This window comes from Python bivittatus, unplaced genomic scaffold, assembly GCF_059951505.1.
Source record: "Python bivittatus isolate LINGU-HERP-01145 unplaced genomic scaffold, Pbiv_v1 ctg000220_np1212, whole genome shotgun sequence".
Classification (NCBI taxonomy): domain Eukaryota; kingdom Metazoa; phylum Chordata; class Lepidosauria; order Squamata; family Pythonidae; genus Python; species Python bivittatus.
The window spans coordinates 3,259,272-3,276,139 of NW_028277048.1; the positions used below are offsets into that span (position 1 = coordinate 3,259,272).

Sequence of the window (16,868 nt, forward strand, 5' to 3'; positions counted from 1 at the left end):
CTCTATAAAAAAAAATCTGCCAAAAAAGAGTAGAAAATCCAGAGAAATGTATTAGTGTGGAGGAGACATTGCTGAGACACAATATCCAGAATGAGGATATGAATAGCTTAGAAGCTCCTGAGCCCAAACATTTTTCTCTTACTTCTGACCCTCTCAGGTTTTCTCAACAAAAGCAGAACAGCTAATGAAATGCTTTCATGTTTGCAAATACTACTTTTGCTTTTAGTATTTTGGTAAATGTCATATCTGACACATTTGGCTTTGGGATATATGAATTCACAGAATGTTGCTATCAAAATTTTCATGCTATCCATCACCTGTCTAATTTGGAGCGCTTCTCCCCAGTGATGATCTTCAGCTCCCCATCAATTTTCGGCCTCCCAAAGTGAGCCAGGGATTGTGACTAGGAAGAAAATAAACCACCTTCTTTACACGATATAAACTCGTTACATGTAGAACTCTCTTGGGACAGCCAACTCCTTCCAGTGGCTGGTCTCCAAAAATAACAAAACACATTAATAAAGGGAAGCATGAGTGATTTCAGTCTCCAGATTTTGTTTTCCAAATAGCAGCCATGAGCATAACATTCTGCATCAAGACCACAGTACTAAGGCAGAATATAGTGTACTGAATAAAAATTACCCTTCTCCCAGCCTAAGAATAAGAGCAGATATCAAATGGAGGGAATGAATCAGAGTTGGGAATGAGAGAAAGAATATTTACTGGGAGAGTGGAGCAAATGTCCTTTGTTCTTGAGGTCAGCGTTAAACTGAAGATGATCATTAGCAGATTTGCAGTGCAGACAGCAGCAAAAGAAGAGAGCTCTTTTGAAAAAGCCATTGAATCAACAGATTGGGAGTCATGGAAGAAAAAAGAAGGGTGGACTACATACAACGTGGAAGGAGGTGAAATGCAGTGGTAGAATTCTACAGATGAAAGTTCAAAGCAGAACAGGTCTTGGTGAAAAAAGGACCCGAAGTAGGAAATAGAAGGAAGGGGGTGGGCAGAGGGCTAGAGAACAGGGTGGATTGATAGACATCCATTTTGAAACTACCCAACAGTATTCCTCAGAGATGAAAAGAGCTAAGCAAGACATAACAGCCTGAAACAAAGACTAAGAGGGAACCAGGAGAAGGTAAGCGATAGAAGGATCAAAGGCAAATTAGAGAGCACAGAATGAGCATGAATGAGTGAATGGCTCTGGCAAGATATATAAACAAAAGTCCCCACCAGTGACTTTCAGGAGGAGTTTGAGGTTAAAGGAGGAACTTCCAAAGAACAGAGCAGCAAGAGAATTAGCATTTGGGGAGGAGGGCAGGTAACCTACTGGTAGACTGTGTGCGTGCACTATTTTAGGATTTTCCACATAGTGATTTTCCCTCCTAGACTGAACCCACATAGCCCTCTTTCACAACTGGTGACCTCTAGATATGATGGATGATAAAAGCCATGATTCCCAGCCAACATGTTCAACAGCTGTGCTGGCTGGAGACAGTGGGACTGCAATTTATCTGGAGAGCACCAGATTGGTGAGGTAATGGTTAGCTGTCCTACTAGTTTGGTACTGGATATTTTTCCTGATACATCTCCAGTGTAATTAATGTACAGGACTGCTGTCAAAAGAAACTGGAAATTTTCAAACCCAGATTCTATCAAATCCCTCACAGCAGCACTCACCAGGTTCTCTATGGAAAGTTGGAAATTAGTTATTTGCTTCAGTGTTTCATTGTCTCTCTTGACCTCATTCACACATTGAGCTAGATCCTAATGCAAGAAATAATTAAAGTGATCTTCATTCAGTAACAAAAGATCCAGAAACAGTTGAAACAGTTGTCAAGTAGAAAAAATGTAAGCTTAAATAATTATTAATTGTTTGGCTTAATTTACCAGAACATGTATGTATTACATGTGTGAGTACTTAATACCCACAAACACTCTTTGCATAGTCAAATCTTTTCCCATCAAGGAAGACAAAAAATGATTTCTTTTTGAAGAAAATTAGTGTGAGATTAGCAGATAATGATAATACAAAAAAATTAGATTCAAGAGCGCTAGCCATGAACTGAAGGAGTAAAAATTATTTTTTTTCTGGGAACTCCTGAACTGCTTCTCAGAAGAGCCTGCAAGGAAAGAAAGCCACTCTCTTGCTTTCATGTGGGCTTTTGTGGGCAGCTGGAGTTGTCGTTTCCTCATTCCAAGCTCACTTCAGAGTGAATGATCACGTTTTTTTCCAGATAAGGTAGAAGCACAAAACTGAAGGTTGTCTTGAGCAACCCGAACAGAAAAAAAATATGTCATACATCAAAAAAATCCCCAAGAAAATTATATCCAAACTTTTCCCCAAATACCCAAGACGTAGTAGCTTACTTCCTGAGCAACCTTGTGAAGAACTGAGTAAATTATCTGACTCTGAGACAGTCCTGCACTATAGAAATAATGTAAACCAGTTTTGACCTCCAAATATTGTTCTGCTACAGTTCAAATTATCCTTGGCAGCTGGGTTGATGAGAGTTGTAGTCCCAAGATGGAAACCCTCCGATTAGAGTGGGAGCAAATGTTCTATATGCCTCCTCCTCCTCCTCCTTCTCTTTACTCTCTGGCATTTCAAGCATTATCAGGGAAGCAGGACTGAGAAAGTGTCTCTCCTGGTCACTGATGCTTAGACTATGGCTATGGGAGCTCCAGCAGAGCTGCAAGTTCATAGCAGCTTCCATCAAATAGCTTAAATTTCCAGTTTCCTTTTTAAATATGCCCAGAAATCCTAAACCCAAAGACATTTCTTGTTTTTGGTCCAAGATGTGTCTCTCACCCGCATGGCGTCTAGCGCTTGCCTCAGGTTCTCCTTTTCAGTTGGCTCTGTTGTGTATTTGGTCAGCTCCTGGAAGAAAGAAGGGAGCCAGAGGAGTTAGCAGACTTCACAATTACATGATAAATAGTTATTGTGTATTGTCTGACATTCATGTGCCACATCTCCACTGACAGCTGAAACTAAGGTGGGGTTTCTGACTGTATGAACTGTAGAGTCCTGTCCCAAGGCATAAAGAAGTAGAGATAGTCCAGGAAGTTCAGTTGCTTTGAAAAAGTCCCTAGGAGGAAGAGGCAGGAGACTCAAGACAAGGAAAACTTGTCTAAGGAAAGTTAAGATTCTTGGCTTCCAGTTTATTCTTTGTCTTCTTCCATCAACTCCCCCCCCCCCCCCCCCCAATCTTTCTCATTTAGATCAAGGAACTGGCTCAGTCAGCCGAGCTCAACCTCCTGGGAATATCTCCAGCCCAAACTCAACCGGAGAGAAAGCTGCAGAAAAGGCCTTGCCACAAGTTTTCTGAGCATCATTCCTCCTTCCTCCGTTCTTCGTTCCCCCTCCACAGCATGGGAGACATAATCTGATAGAACGTTGTTACCTGAAGGAGCAGATGATATTTCAGGACCCGCTGCATGGGTACCATGAGGAGGTCACGCAGGCTGAAACGGCCATTATTGGCCCGTTGGGAACATTCCTGAAAGGAAAAAATCATGATTCATGATTCATTAGCCATTTATACTTCCCCAGCAGAGGGAAAAAGCTATTGTACAAGGCCAAAGTATACCTTACCAGCTATCAGCCCTATGAGGTAGACCAGATCAGGAAACTGACTCCACAGGAAGATTAGAACTATATTTTATTGAGATAGGCCTTAGTAACAGAATGCGGCAAACCTGATTGTGCTGTCCCTTCATTCCCTTTTATATCCCAGTGAATCAGGGAGGAGCCTGCTTGAGTCTCTTTTGAATCCTACCTTGTATCCCAGGACTTAAGGAATGTCTCAACTCCCTTGGCTTATGTAACAGTTCTTGCCTATTTCCTTCAAGGTCATCTTCCTGACCCTCCACACCAGCAAAACCACATTTACCATTCCTGACTTCTTGTTTTTAACTTACTATGCCAGTGGTAAGACCATCTGTTTGAATCTAGAGCCTTGGAGTAGCTGCCAGATCCACTGGCATTGGACCAGACTAGCAAGGCTTCTGTCTACTTGAGTTACTAGGACATGACACTGTCCTTCCTCTTTCCATTTGTTCTGGGGTTTTATTTTGCATATTTGATTTTTGCTGCAGTGGCTTTGTTCTTTAGATCTTTCTCTCATTTTGCCCAGGATCATTCAAGATCCTGAAAGTCTCGGATGTGGGATGGAGGATCCAGAACCTTCCAAAAGCGGCTGTTGAATTTTCAGTTTTAATGTAACAGAGAGAAAAGAGCATTATCAAATGTATTGGTGTTTTAATTTGAGTGCACCTGAAATGTATTCAAATGCATTTTTCCTGACCCCATCTATTGGTAGGAGGGCAGCCTTCAATAGGATGCTTGATTCCCTGACAGTTGCACAGCCTTCTTTGAAGGGCCATTATTCTGAGTGAGACATTGGTCCCGTGCTTGGAATAGTTTCGCAGGACTGACACTACTGGCATGAACAGCATGCTCAAGGGCAGCCTTTGCAGGAGAAGAAAGGACAGTCTGTAGCCCAGGGTTTGAATTTTTTTTCTATACGTGCCCATAGCCCTGAATGTTTCTCCAAACTCTGGCAATTTCCCAGCGAAATTTGGCAGTGTGGTTTTCATTATATTTTAGGTAGAAAATAAATTAATAATTGTGTAAGTCTTGGTTTAAAGCTTCAAAATAAATATTAAAAAAAACCTCATCTATGCCCAAACCTTAGCCCTGCCCACTTATATGATGAGGCATTATGATATTGCAGCCAGAGCACCCACCACAAAATAATATGATGACCAGCAAAAACTTGCCCATTTCTGGTTAATGAAAAGTTCTCACCTGGGACATAAGGAGAGCTCTCTGGGCCCCAAAGCAAATTTCTCAGATGGACTCTCCCCATGGGGAAAGGGTTCAGCCACTGAGACACCCGTTCCTGGCTGCAACGATTGAGAGTGAGCAATGTCACTGCTTCACTAGTTCGCATAAATCCACCAGGGAGTCAGGAGAAGAGGAAAAAATCAGCCAGTGGCCAGCACCAAGGAAACCCTCAGAGCTTCTGATGCTCTGCTTCCAACTGCCTGGCCCTTACTCTGCTTTCTCTCCCACGTCTGAATAGGATTGATGTGGCTGCTTTAAAGTGAGGAGGAGCACTGCATTTTAGTAGAATCCTACTGCATAATGACAGTCTGCAAGTTATATAACAAGAATTATACAGCAGCACACATTGAAGAATTTATTTTTAAAGTTAACTAGTCTTTCCCCACTTGCCCTCCAAGCATGCTAGCTGGGAATTATGGGAATTGAATCCCAATTCATCTGGCAGGAATCAGGTTGATGAAGGTGGATTATACCATTGTTAAAGCAGAACAGGGCAATAATAGGACTATCCTATCTGTGCTGCAAAAAACCTGAATGATCACCAGATGACAACAAAGGGCAAGAGTTTTATTTTTCTTTGTTGCCATCTAACAGTCATCTAGTTCTTGCAGCACAGATATGGGACCTGTAGATCATCATGAAAGCAATCCCCGCCACTAGGAACAATGGATAAAGAAGCTTTCCAGTGCAATGGGAGAGTCCAGCACACATATGAAAGAAAAATAGCATCTCTTACCTCTAGTTTCATGCGCACATCCACGCTGTCATTTGATACTTTGTCTAGGTATTTAGTAGCTGCTTCAACCTGACTGCAGTAGCGACCATAGAGCAAGAACCTGTAAATAAAACAAGAAACTGGGATCAATGAAGGTTACATATCTATAGAAAAATACTCAGCCTTGAACAGCGGCTGTTATTGTCCTAGGTTATGTACTGCATATATTGCTAGTGAGTGTTCGTGTTTGCTTGGGTGAAAAATTTAAATTGATTCACGTTTTATATTTTATACAGTATTTCCCTGGGAACACAGGGAAATTAAGCAACTGGGCTACTAGATCTGGGCTCCAAAAATATGGATGGCTACTAGATGGCAGCCAAGTTAGAGTTTTCTATATCTCTTTGTTTCCATTTTGGACTGCAAAAAGAACACATCATTCAATCTTAGATGAAGTAGAACCAGACTACTCACTAGTAAGACTAATAATGAAGCTAAAACTTAAATATTTTGGACACTTGAGGAGGCAAAAAGATACAGGAGACACATGAGGAAAAATCAAAGTCAACTGGGAAAGGGTCTGACAGAAATGAAGGTGGCTAGATACTATTTCTCATGACACTAGCAAGAACTTTTATGAAAAGAACTCAGAGGAGCATTTATTGAAATATAGTCCTGATGAAATGATCTCCAGAGCTGACTAAATGACTGAATGACCAAGTGGACATCTGAATGTTTGCAGCCAGATTAGGTAGTCCTAATTTAAGATATCTGCCTCTGGGGTGGGCATAGAATAACATGCCTGCTGTGTTAGATATCAGCATGGGGCAGTATAGAAATGGCATCTTTCCAAAACCATGGTTTATATAATAATAAAGGTCAAGGTACAACACTATATCAATCTTTTCATATAGCAGTGCATTTCCACTCTCACATTCACAAAACAATAATACTTGTAATAATACAGCTCTTGATACATTTTGCAGCTTAGATCTGATCGTGCTAATTCAAAGAAAAGGCTAGATTTGTGTGAAAGAGAACATATCTCTGTGAAGCTGGATATGATAAGGGGCTGGGGCACTTTTGGCTTAGATTTCCATAATTTTTTGAGAGCTTAGACGTGTTGAGGAAGGAACTTACTTTTCTTTGTACTTGATAAACACTTGGTAGAGATTCTGAGAGTTGCTAAAAGACAAAGCATTCTTCAGATCCACCAGAAAGCACCGATGAACTTTCAAAAGTTCCTGATGGAGTAGAAAAATCAATGATAAAGTATAACACATTTGTTTGTTTGTGTCTGGTATTTCTACTAGCATAAAAACTGAGTGAGAACAATATCTATAACCAAGGGAGAGTTTTCAGAACTCTGTAGTGTTTGCTGTAGCAATCAGAATTGGCCTCCACAATCACACCTTGTCCTGACTCTCTTCCTGCTCCTCTGTGTTTTGCTACTGGATGGTGGTTGGCAATACAGGAAAGAAAGACCCTGAAAGGATGCTTAAGAGGACAAAACTGGGCCAGCATCATTTGAGCAAAGGGTAAAACTGGGGGAGCCAAGTTGTTCTGACAATGCTTTAATAACTCTGGAATGTCTTGTTGAAGAAGTCTACCAGATCTCGCTGCTTTTATTTTTGGCAAGTTGTTAACCTTTCAGTTCCATCAGGTTTTTAGATACTGTTTTTGACTGGATGTTTTAATATCAGTATTTTTATATTGCAGTTTTAGCTTAACCTTTTGACTGTAGTTTTCATTCATTCTAGGATATAAGGAGTGATTTACCACTCTGGACAGGTACTGTCCTATTTAAAGCCACACAGCCCTAAGTGGTGGAGGGATTGAAGTTTTGGCACAAATGAATCACCACTTCCAAGGTCCTGCTGGCCAAGTAGGCAAAGGTGGCAGGGTCAATCTTCTTTTCCTTATGGTAAGCCCTTTTTTTAAACAACAACAACAAAACAATCTCCCAACGGTATACTAGTAGGAAAACCACCTGCAATAGCTTCAGCTTTATTCAGGGAGGGCTCAATCAAGAACAGTTATCAGAAGCACAGATTGATTACACGAATGGAAGAGCCACACAGCAGGCCCCTTATTCTGTGGAAAATATAGGCGCATTTCTGTTCCAGGTTAACTCCTTCAGGCAATTGTCCAAAAGGTAAGGACTGCTAAGTTCCATTTGTGTTAAGTATTTAGAGAAAGGTGGGATAAAAATATAGAAAATAAGGACACTTGCTTTAATAATTGTCTCTGTTTCCCTACTTTTTAAATTTTTAAGAATGTTAAATTATTTTAATTTAAATTTTAAGATGTTGAATTTTAAATTTAAGTTTTAAAATGTTGAATTTAAATGCCATGGAAATTCTAAATTTCTTTTCTAATGTTTTTTAATTTGCCTTTTGGATACTGGCTATTCCCTTCTAGTGCATGTATAGTTGATTTACAGATGATGATGATGATGATGATGATCAAGAAGAAGAAGAAGAAGAAGAAGAAGAAGAAGAAGAAGAAGAAGAAGAAGAAGAAGAAGAAGAAGAAGAAGAAGAAGAAGAAGAAGAAGAAATCTTACACATTTTCTTGAGATTAAATTCCACTGAACACAGAGGGAATTATTTCGAGTTAAAGTTTCATCCTAGCTGTTCCATTTAGAAATGAAGTTTTATAATACATTCAAACATAGATAGAAGCAAAGAGGAATTAAAGGGAAGCAAATGAAAACTTTATTCTCCATAACATTAAAGTAATCCAACCGGGAGGCTCTCCACATGGTCACTCATGCCCTGGTCACCTCCTGGTTGGATTACTGCAATACACTCTACATGGGGCTACCCTTGAAGAGTATTCGAAAACTACAGCTGGCGCAAAATGCAGTGGCGTGGACAGTTCTGAACGGCCCCAGGGGAGCCCATATAACACCTCTGTTACACCAGCTGCATTGGTTGCCGCTTTGCTTCCAGGTCCAATTCAAGGTGTCAGTTATTACCTTTAAAGCCCTTCATGGCACATGACCAGGTTATCTGAGGAGCTGTCTCACCCCCGTTACATCACCCCGCCCCACTCGGTCTAGCAGAAGGGGCATGTTGCGAACCCCACCAGTCAAGGAATTTCAACTGGTGGGGTCTAGGAAGAGGGCCTTTTCTGCTGTGGCCCCGACTCTGTGGAACAACTTACCACCCAAGGTGCAGTGTGCCCCCACTTTCATGGCCTTCAGGAAGAGTGTGAAATCTTGGCCATGCCAGGTGGCCTGGGGGCTGGATGGGGACTTGCACCACTAGGATTGGCTTGTGGGGTAATTGATTCTACCCCCCTGTCATCTCGAATGTTTTTAGTCTTTTTATGTGTATGATCTTTTTATATATAGTAGTTTGACTTTTGATTAATTAATGTGGATAGTTATATTTTTAACTGTTTTCAGGTTTTACTTTAATTGTGAGCCACCCAGAGTCACCCTCTGGGGGAGATGGGCGGCATACAAATTTAATAAATAAATAAATAAAATTAAATAATATGTAAGAAACGTTTTTTAAGGAAACAGAGGAAGATTCTGAAGGAATATAATAAGAAACGCTTTGTGCTCTGGCCTTGGATGTTATTGTTATGAAAGGATTTTAAGACATTCCAATGGCCAGATAAACTGATTGCAACCTACTCGTGTCTGAAAGGTTTTTGATATGTGTGGTCAGACCCTCTGTATGGCAGATTAAAGGAGAAAGCCCCACCTGCCTCCAGGGCAATCTTGCACAACCTGGACCCAGCCGGAAGAAGCTAGAGCCACGATCAGGGGGACTCTACTTCCTGTGTCACACATGCACGACTGGGAACCCCCTTCCCTTGAAAGGATAACAAACGCAAAGGCTCCTCCGACTTTGATGGAATCAGAATTCTGCTGCTAGTTCAGGACTGAGGATTGAGCCACAACATTCTTGTTTAAAATAAATGGCCCAATTTTGCAGGTGAATCATTGTGGCCACGGAAAGACAGGAAGGAAGCAGTGACACATATGCAGACTCCAACCAGCAAGGTTGCAGAGGACATAGTGGAGGAAGGAAGTCTAGGCCGCAAGTGTAGCAGAAGGAAAGCCTGTCCAGGAGGGAGATTATTAGATTATCCAATTCTCCTGAGGACACCCAGCCCAGCACAGAGTGCAGTTCATTCAAATGCAGTGCAGAGGAGGTTTTCAGTGCTTTGTTGCCATGAGACCTGGATACTTTCTGCGTCAAAATGCAACATGGGACGCATATTGCAAAATGCAACACATACTGAAAATCACTACAAATACATTAGGCATTATTTGTAAAAATGTAGGTGAGTGTTGGTAGCCAAGTGGAAAGAGGATAGGGAAAGCTTCAAGGCTGGGGCTGTCTGGCTCCCTATGGACAGGCCATGATTGCCAGGGCTGAAGGATATTATTATGCTATGGAGGACACTGAAACCATGCTGGCTGACCACTGAAATTCAGTCCCAGTCTTCCCTTGCCTGGCACTACAAAATCCATCACTGGCCAGGCTAGTTGCAGGATGGTGGGCCTTGCCCCCTCAGTCTGCAAATCAATGTCAGCTGCACAGGGATAGAAGTGAAAGGGACTGAATGGGTTATGAGGAAATTAAATATTTTTCTTCATTTATTTAGTCATTATATATATATATATATATATATATATATATATACACACACACACACACACACACATACATACATACACACATACACACAGTGTGTGTGTATGTATATATATGTGTGTGTGTATATATATATATATAGAGAGAGAGAGAGAGAGAGAGAGAGAGAGATACATTTATATCAGAAAATACATTTTAAAACCTTTATTTTTCTTGTGCTTATTATTTACAGGTAGTCCCCAGTTTAAGAACGAGTTCCCTTCCCAAGATCTGTCCTTAAGTCGAATTTGTATGTAAGCCGGTATAAGTAGTATTGTGATATTAACTAAAACCATTGTGTATTTAACTTGAATTTTGCTACAATAGGCTCCATTCTTAACTATGGGTCATCTGTAACCCAAGTGTTCTTAAAGTGGGGACTACCTGTATTTATGATATACTGTAGATTTATATGGCCACCCAATGGGCACACAACTGGCACACAACTCAGTTGGCACACAACTCAATTGGCACACAACTCAAGGTGGCTAACAATTAAAAAAAATAAACATCATAATTAAAACAACTAAAAACAACTGTTCACCCAAACAGCAAAATCTAGAAAAGAACAAACAACCTCCTCCGTGTCAAAACAAGCTAAATCAGGACCTGGGCACGATGCTCAGGATCTGGGTACTTCTGGCTGCTTCTCTTAATTTTAATCATTAACAAGTTTCCATTGTCTTTCTTCTACAGACTTGATTTATCTCCCGTTTCTACATATTAGTGCTGTCTTATGGTGTGAAACGATATCAGTAAATAGCAAAGTTCATCATGCATAATGGAACTGAAACCTTCGTGTTTCTTTGCCACTGTCATGACTTCTGCACTGAAATTGATTCTGAAGTTCGCATTGTGCGATGTTGGAAGCAACTTTACTGGATGCTGGTAACATTTTTGACTGTGGGTTTCAGAGCAGTGGAATCCTGACAAGTGCTCATGGAAGTTTCTCAAAAATACCTGGAGGGCAATGCCTTGCCTGCTCTTGCACTGAGCTAATTGAATTTACCTCTTGAAGCCCTGCTGTAAGGTGGTGCATTAAATCTATCCAGGACTGCTGTTACAGAACTCCTGAAAATCAGAGTAATCAAAAGCACAGAAACATCTTACCTCAATATTAATAAAAATATTCTCAAGCTCCTGAGGTTGCAAGAACAGTTGCAGCGGTTTCATAAAATGCTGGAAAGAAAACATCTTGGTTGAAATGACCCAGTAACAAGATCATTCAAGAGGGAAGATACTGAAGAGGGACAAATATATAGTATTAAGTGAAAGAACACCTCATGTTGGGAGGAGCCAAGACAACCCAGTAACCCCAGATTTGCACCATTCTCACATAAAGATCTTGTGGAAGAAGGTCAGGAGACTTGAAAAATGAAGTGAGTGTATGTTCTGACCGCAGTATGTGACCTCTCCGTTGCTGGATTAGGCATGACCATAGCAAGGAGATAAGGGAGGTATTTTTCCATTGATGATGGAAGTTCATGCCACCATAAAAAAACAGAACAGAACAACCCTTAAAGGACTTGTCTGCCTGAGTGTTTTCCACTCACACATCTCCCACACCTGCCTGCAGCCTATGCAAATCAAATGCAGTTGTGGAGAACCCAGCGTGGTGCAGATCTGATACAGTCCCTATGATGTTAAAAGTAACACAGCATGTTTGGTCCATTTTTTCAAAGTTGCTGAGTTCAGCATTTCTGTGTCAGCCTTAAGTAATGAAATGGGAAGAGAAAGCCCTGGGGAGTTTCTGCACCCAGTCAGTGGGGTTCAAGACCACAACTTATCTCTAGATAGCTATGAACAATGGAGTACTAAACATCATGGCAGATGTGGACCAACTCCATTTTTGTTTCTTTTCTGATACCTGATGAAGGCCTGAATCGCTCACTTTCTGCTGCTTGTGTCTTCCTTATCAATGAATTCTGCCCCAAGAAAGCTGCTCTTTTCAAATGCATGGCAGAAAAAAATACCGTAGAGCCTGAACTATTGGTAAGGAAGAGGTGGATTAGAAGGTCATCAAGCATAAATACCTGGTGAATAGATTCCAGCGTGCTTGTGTATTTTTCCTCTGTTTGTTGGATTTCCTGAAGGCAGCATTTCCTTTTATCGAGTTCAGTCATTCGCTGTTGCCAGACACAAAACATAGTGAACGTTCATGTTTATTTAAAATTATGGGGAGGGAGGAAAGGATATCTACTGGATGGGCTCTGCAGTTGAAACCAGGGGAATGAATATAAGCCGAAGGGTCCATCTGTAAAATGGGAATAAAAATGACCTTCCTATTTTTAGTTTGGTTTAATTCTTTCTTAAATGCCTACAATCTGTTAGGGACATAATTCTCCTCTATGAATATTTATTAGCACATAAACTGCTTAAGTGATACTTTCTTTGGATACATTGCTGGGGTGTTTGGAGATTTTGCAGCCAATTCTGCCTTATAGGGAAATCCTAGCGACTTACTGGTGTGACACTTGGCTCTGATCTCATCAGGTCCTGGTAGATCTCATCCCCTTCCTCTTCCTCGTTCTCAACGCAATCATAGAGGTCATCATCTTCCTCCATGGTGTCACTGATGAAAAAGGAGAGAGAGAAGAGGAAAGCCCATATTGTAAAAGTTACAAGATCAGCCTTTCTCAGAGAAGAGTGGAAAATCCCACATTTTAGGAAAGCTTATTCCAAGTGGCAGTCTGATGATAAGAAATCATCTGGGTGATATTATAGGATGGTGCCAGGTATAAACAGCCCCAAAAATGGCATCATGTGACTTTTGAAGGCCTGTATCTCTATCCTATTCTAATTAGTGAACAAGATCTTAAGTGCACTTTCAGTATGACATTTCCCTTAAAAAAAGAGCTTAGGTTCTTCATATGTTTTACTTGTTCCAACAGGTTATGGCATTTCTCCAGACTCCTGTGGAAGATGCAATTGCATTTATTAGTTTAGGAACCTACATAAAATCTGACAACATTTTCCCCCATATGCCCTGCTTGGTTACAGAAGCTAGAGATTCAGTGGCAACAGTCCTTAGAAGAGTTGATTTGGGGAAGGATTTTGTTTTAACATGAAATTGATGAAGTATAACACCATAGTCCTTTTGGGGCAAAAGAGGGCTGATAGGTTTTTTCTCCCAAATACTCCAGTGCTTCTATAACAATGATGTGAATAACACCCCCCAAAAGAGACAAAAAAATCTGAAGCTTAGTTGGGCTTTAGTGACTGTGGTCTAGGCAACAGATGTCCTGATGCTCTGAGAACTGTGGCTAGCATCTGCAAAGGCAAGGTGGTCTGAAAGCCTACACCAGTAAACAAATCTACAATTTTTCCATCATGCAGTGATAGAAAATGCTTTACCTGCTGAATTTCTAATGGTACATACAGTATATTCAAGCCCTTCCACCCCACCCCTACCCAAAACCAAAAGCAACTCCAGGACATGAACGATATATCTTTCCCCTCTCAAAATAAAGTCCTTCTTACTCAATTTGATCCGACAAACCACTGTAGATGTCATCATCTGCAATGCTCTCTTCTGTGGGAAATGGCCTGTGAAGCAATACAAATGCTTAAGTTCAGGCAAATAATGTCCACACTAGCAAATCACACAATTATAAAAATATTAAAAGTAATATCCACAGTATTTGGAGATGCCACAGTACTCTCACTTGGCCATTCTGTCTCAGCAAGAACTACTGACTGTGCAGGATGAATTCAGCTGCACCTAAGACTACATCCTCCCAAAACAACTCAAGGGGAAAACACTGCATGCTTTGTCTGTTTACACCAAGCAGAAGTTAAGGGTATGCTTGCAGAATAACTCCAGGGTTGTGTGGCAAAAGTCTTCTTCAAATGGGATCAGAGTCAATGTCTTTATGGTTTTATGGTCCCAGAAAGAAGCAAGGCCGCTTCTCATCCTTAACCTAAGTCATGGTGAAAAGAAAGATCAATGTTTTCCCATCCCACAATACTATTAATGGAGAAGGTCCGTGGCATAAATTCTAGAGGGATAATACTGTTCACCCATAATCAAAACCATAAAGAATCCCTGGGCATTTAAAAAGTGAATGCATTTATTAGGGACAAATCCACTGGCTGCATCTAATGAAGGGGGCTTTAGTCAGTCAAAGCTTATGCTGCAATGAAACGATTTTGCCACAAAATTATTTGTCATAAAGCCATAACCTGAAAGGGATTATCCATTCAATACACCTGTCTAGTTTGATGGGAAACCTTTGATACACATTCTCTGGGCTCTTCCTCACAGCTGAGTTAAAGTGCTATGCACCCACCCTTTGATCTTACAGAATACTACAGTGACATACAATTTCCTGCCTCCATTGGCAAACTCAATCCTGCCACAGATGCAATGCTGGCAAAGGGTGCTGTCCTTATTTACAGTGTAAATGGGACTTTAAGGACAAGAACTAGTGAATCTGCCAGCTTTGTTGCCCTTCTTTTCAACCCAAAGTCGCCAGTGGACAGGAATATATCCATCGATCCCTCTTCTTAAGGTGGAATGGGGAAGGGGCAGGGGGAGGAGACAAGTATTCACAGGCAGCTAGACTGATAGGCTTAGTCACCTATCAAAACTTCCTCTGGTTCTAGGGAACAGCTGCTTTTAAACATGGGCTTAGCACTATTCCAGAAGAGTGCTACTTTGGAATTACACAATCACAGTACAATGCAAATCAATAACTGATGCTTCCTCACAATTATCCTAAGTTAAAAGAACATTGAAATAGGATGATTTTCACAAAATTCAAGGAGGGTCAGGGCCAATTGCACCTGTATAGGAAGAATTATCCAAAATGCAAAGGCCACTGCTGAAAAGACCTAATGTGTAGTCAGTACCTTCTGTACCTCCAGTGGGGATGGTATCCTCAGCAAATCCCTTTTAGATGTTTGCACTGGGCAAGCAGAGTTACATCTGGCAAGGAAGTTCCTGTTACACCTTGATGGGATTTATAACCAGCACTTGAATTGGGCCCGGAAGCCAACTGGCAAACAATGCAGCAATTTCAAATTACTGCTCTGGAGTAGCAGGTTTTCCCTATTAGCATTCTACCCACTATTTCGGTGCTAGCTGTAGCTTCCGAGTCATCTTCAACAGCAGCCTTACAGAGGACATTACAATATTCCAGCCAAACAGTGATTAGGGCATGGGTCACAGTTATCAGTGTTTCTTGGGTCTGTGTAGAGCTGATGGGCCTATTACCACTGAGCAAATGGCTTGTCAGCCATGGGCTCACTCTGCTGCTTAAGCAGGAGCTGGGAGTCCAGGAGGACCCCGATGTCACAGACCAACTCTTTAATTAGAAGCATGATTCCATCCAGAGAAACTACCAGGATTAATATTACCAGATAGGCAGAAGGAAGCAACTTCTGGCAATCTCTTAGACAAAGAGGGGACACTGAGTAAATCCTCAACTATCCTCTACTACCATGTTATGATCTATAGGCCATAAACTGGTAAAGAGTCAGTACCATTAAATTTGGAAATCCAACATTCTTAGCATCCTTAAGAAACTCATTCTGAGTTCTTGCTTTCCTGACGCCCACCACTCCATTGCATTACTTGTCTGTACTCTTCTTTAGTCACCTCCTCTTTCTACCTCCTATTTGTGTCCTTTTTTTCAGATCTTCACTGGCTTTCCTGTGATCCACATTGCCTTCTTCTGCTTCCATTCTTTTTCCTCATTAGAATGATTTGTAAATGGGCTTTTAGTATCTTTCTTTTTAGGAGTTCCCATCTGACTTGAGCAACTTTCCCCATATTGAGCTTCTCCTGCCCTGGAATCCTAATTATCTATGCTTTGAGTTTATTCAGATCTGTTTTCTGGAATTCCACTTATAATTAGTTCCTAGCATAATCTTCAATAGAATTTAGTTAGGAAAGACCTTAAAGAAGTTAGGCCTCCCATAAGGAAATCTTGAATAAAACCAAACATGTTATCCAAGAGATACAGGAGAATTCTAGCAGGAATCTGCTTTTCCTTACTTGGACTGTATAAACATCCCTACAACATCTTTTCTCTGCCATGTCTCCATGATGTTGCTTACATTTTGTCCACTGTCACAAATGAGACAACCTTAAATTGTCCTTGGCTCTATGGATATTAAAGCAGTATTTCCTCCCTTATTCTGATTATGTCCAAGGGCAGCTTCAAGGTGTACAACATCTGTTAGGCTTTGTCACCCATCACTTGCTTGGGAAGTCAGGTGACTTGAAACATAGGGCACAAAGGCAGGACAGGGATTAGGGGTGGCAAATTTCACACCCATGTAATTTTCTGCAAACTCAGGGACATGTGGAGCTCAGCAATGGGAAAGGTCCTGGGAAGCAGCAATCTACTTTCACATCAGCAGCAGTAGCACTTCTGTAAATTGCACAGGAGCCTCAGAACCCCAAGACTAGCTGTGTGATCTTCTAGCATTCGGAAATCTTGCTGCAGTTTATGCATTACTAACCTTATGGAGGGTGGGAAGAAGAGACTGTTAATAACTACCATTCTTCCTTGGAGCAACTGCCATTTAGTTGACAGAGACAATGTGTTGGCATATAAGAACACTGAAGAAGACCATTTCCATGAGAATCAAGTGGTCATATTACTATACACACACATCAACATATACACCCAGAGAACAAAGAACA

At 41.0% G+C, this 16,868-nt stretch overlaps 1 protein-coding gene across 2 annotated transcripts in view; it reads right to left on the reverse strand.

Annotated features, from left to right (window-relative positions):
* The window catches only part of VAV1 (vav guanine nucleotide exchange factor 1), a 64,946-nt gene that overhangs the window by 21,444 nt on the left and 26,634 nt on the right, over positions 1–16,868 (reverse strand). The window contains exons 4-13 of one of the 2 annotated variants that reach the window (XM_007432503.3): positions 13,697–13,762; positions 12,680–12,788; positions 12,250–12,342; positions 11,327–11,395; positions 6,702–6,805; positions 5,583–5,682; positions 3,402–3,497; positions 2,810–2,878; positions 1,678–1,764; positions 318–403 (exon numbers count right to left, since the gene is read on the reverse strand). In XM_007432503.3, the coding sequence (XP_007432565.1) occupies positions 318–403; positions 1,678–1,764; positions 2,810–2,878; positions 3,402–3,497; positions 5,583–5,682; positions 6,702–6,805; positions 11,327–11,395; positions 12,250–12,342; positions 12,680–12,788; positions 13,697–13,762 (879 nt within the window). The remainder of the gene's footprint in view (positions 1–317; positions 404–1,677; positions 1,765–2,809; positions 2,879–3,401; positions 3,498–5,582; positions 5,683–6,701; positions 6,806–11,326; positions 11,396–12,249; positions 12,343–12,679; positions 12,789–13,696; positions 13,763–16,868) is intronic. The other variant, XM_088137665.1, reaches the window with a different exon arrangement.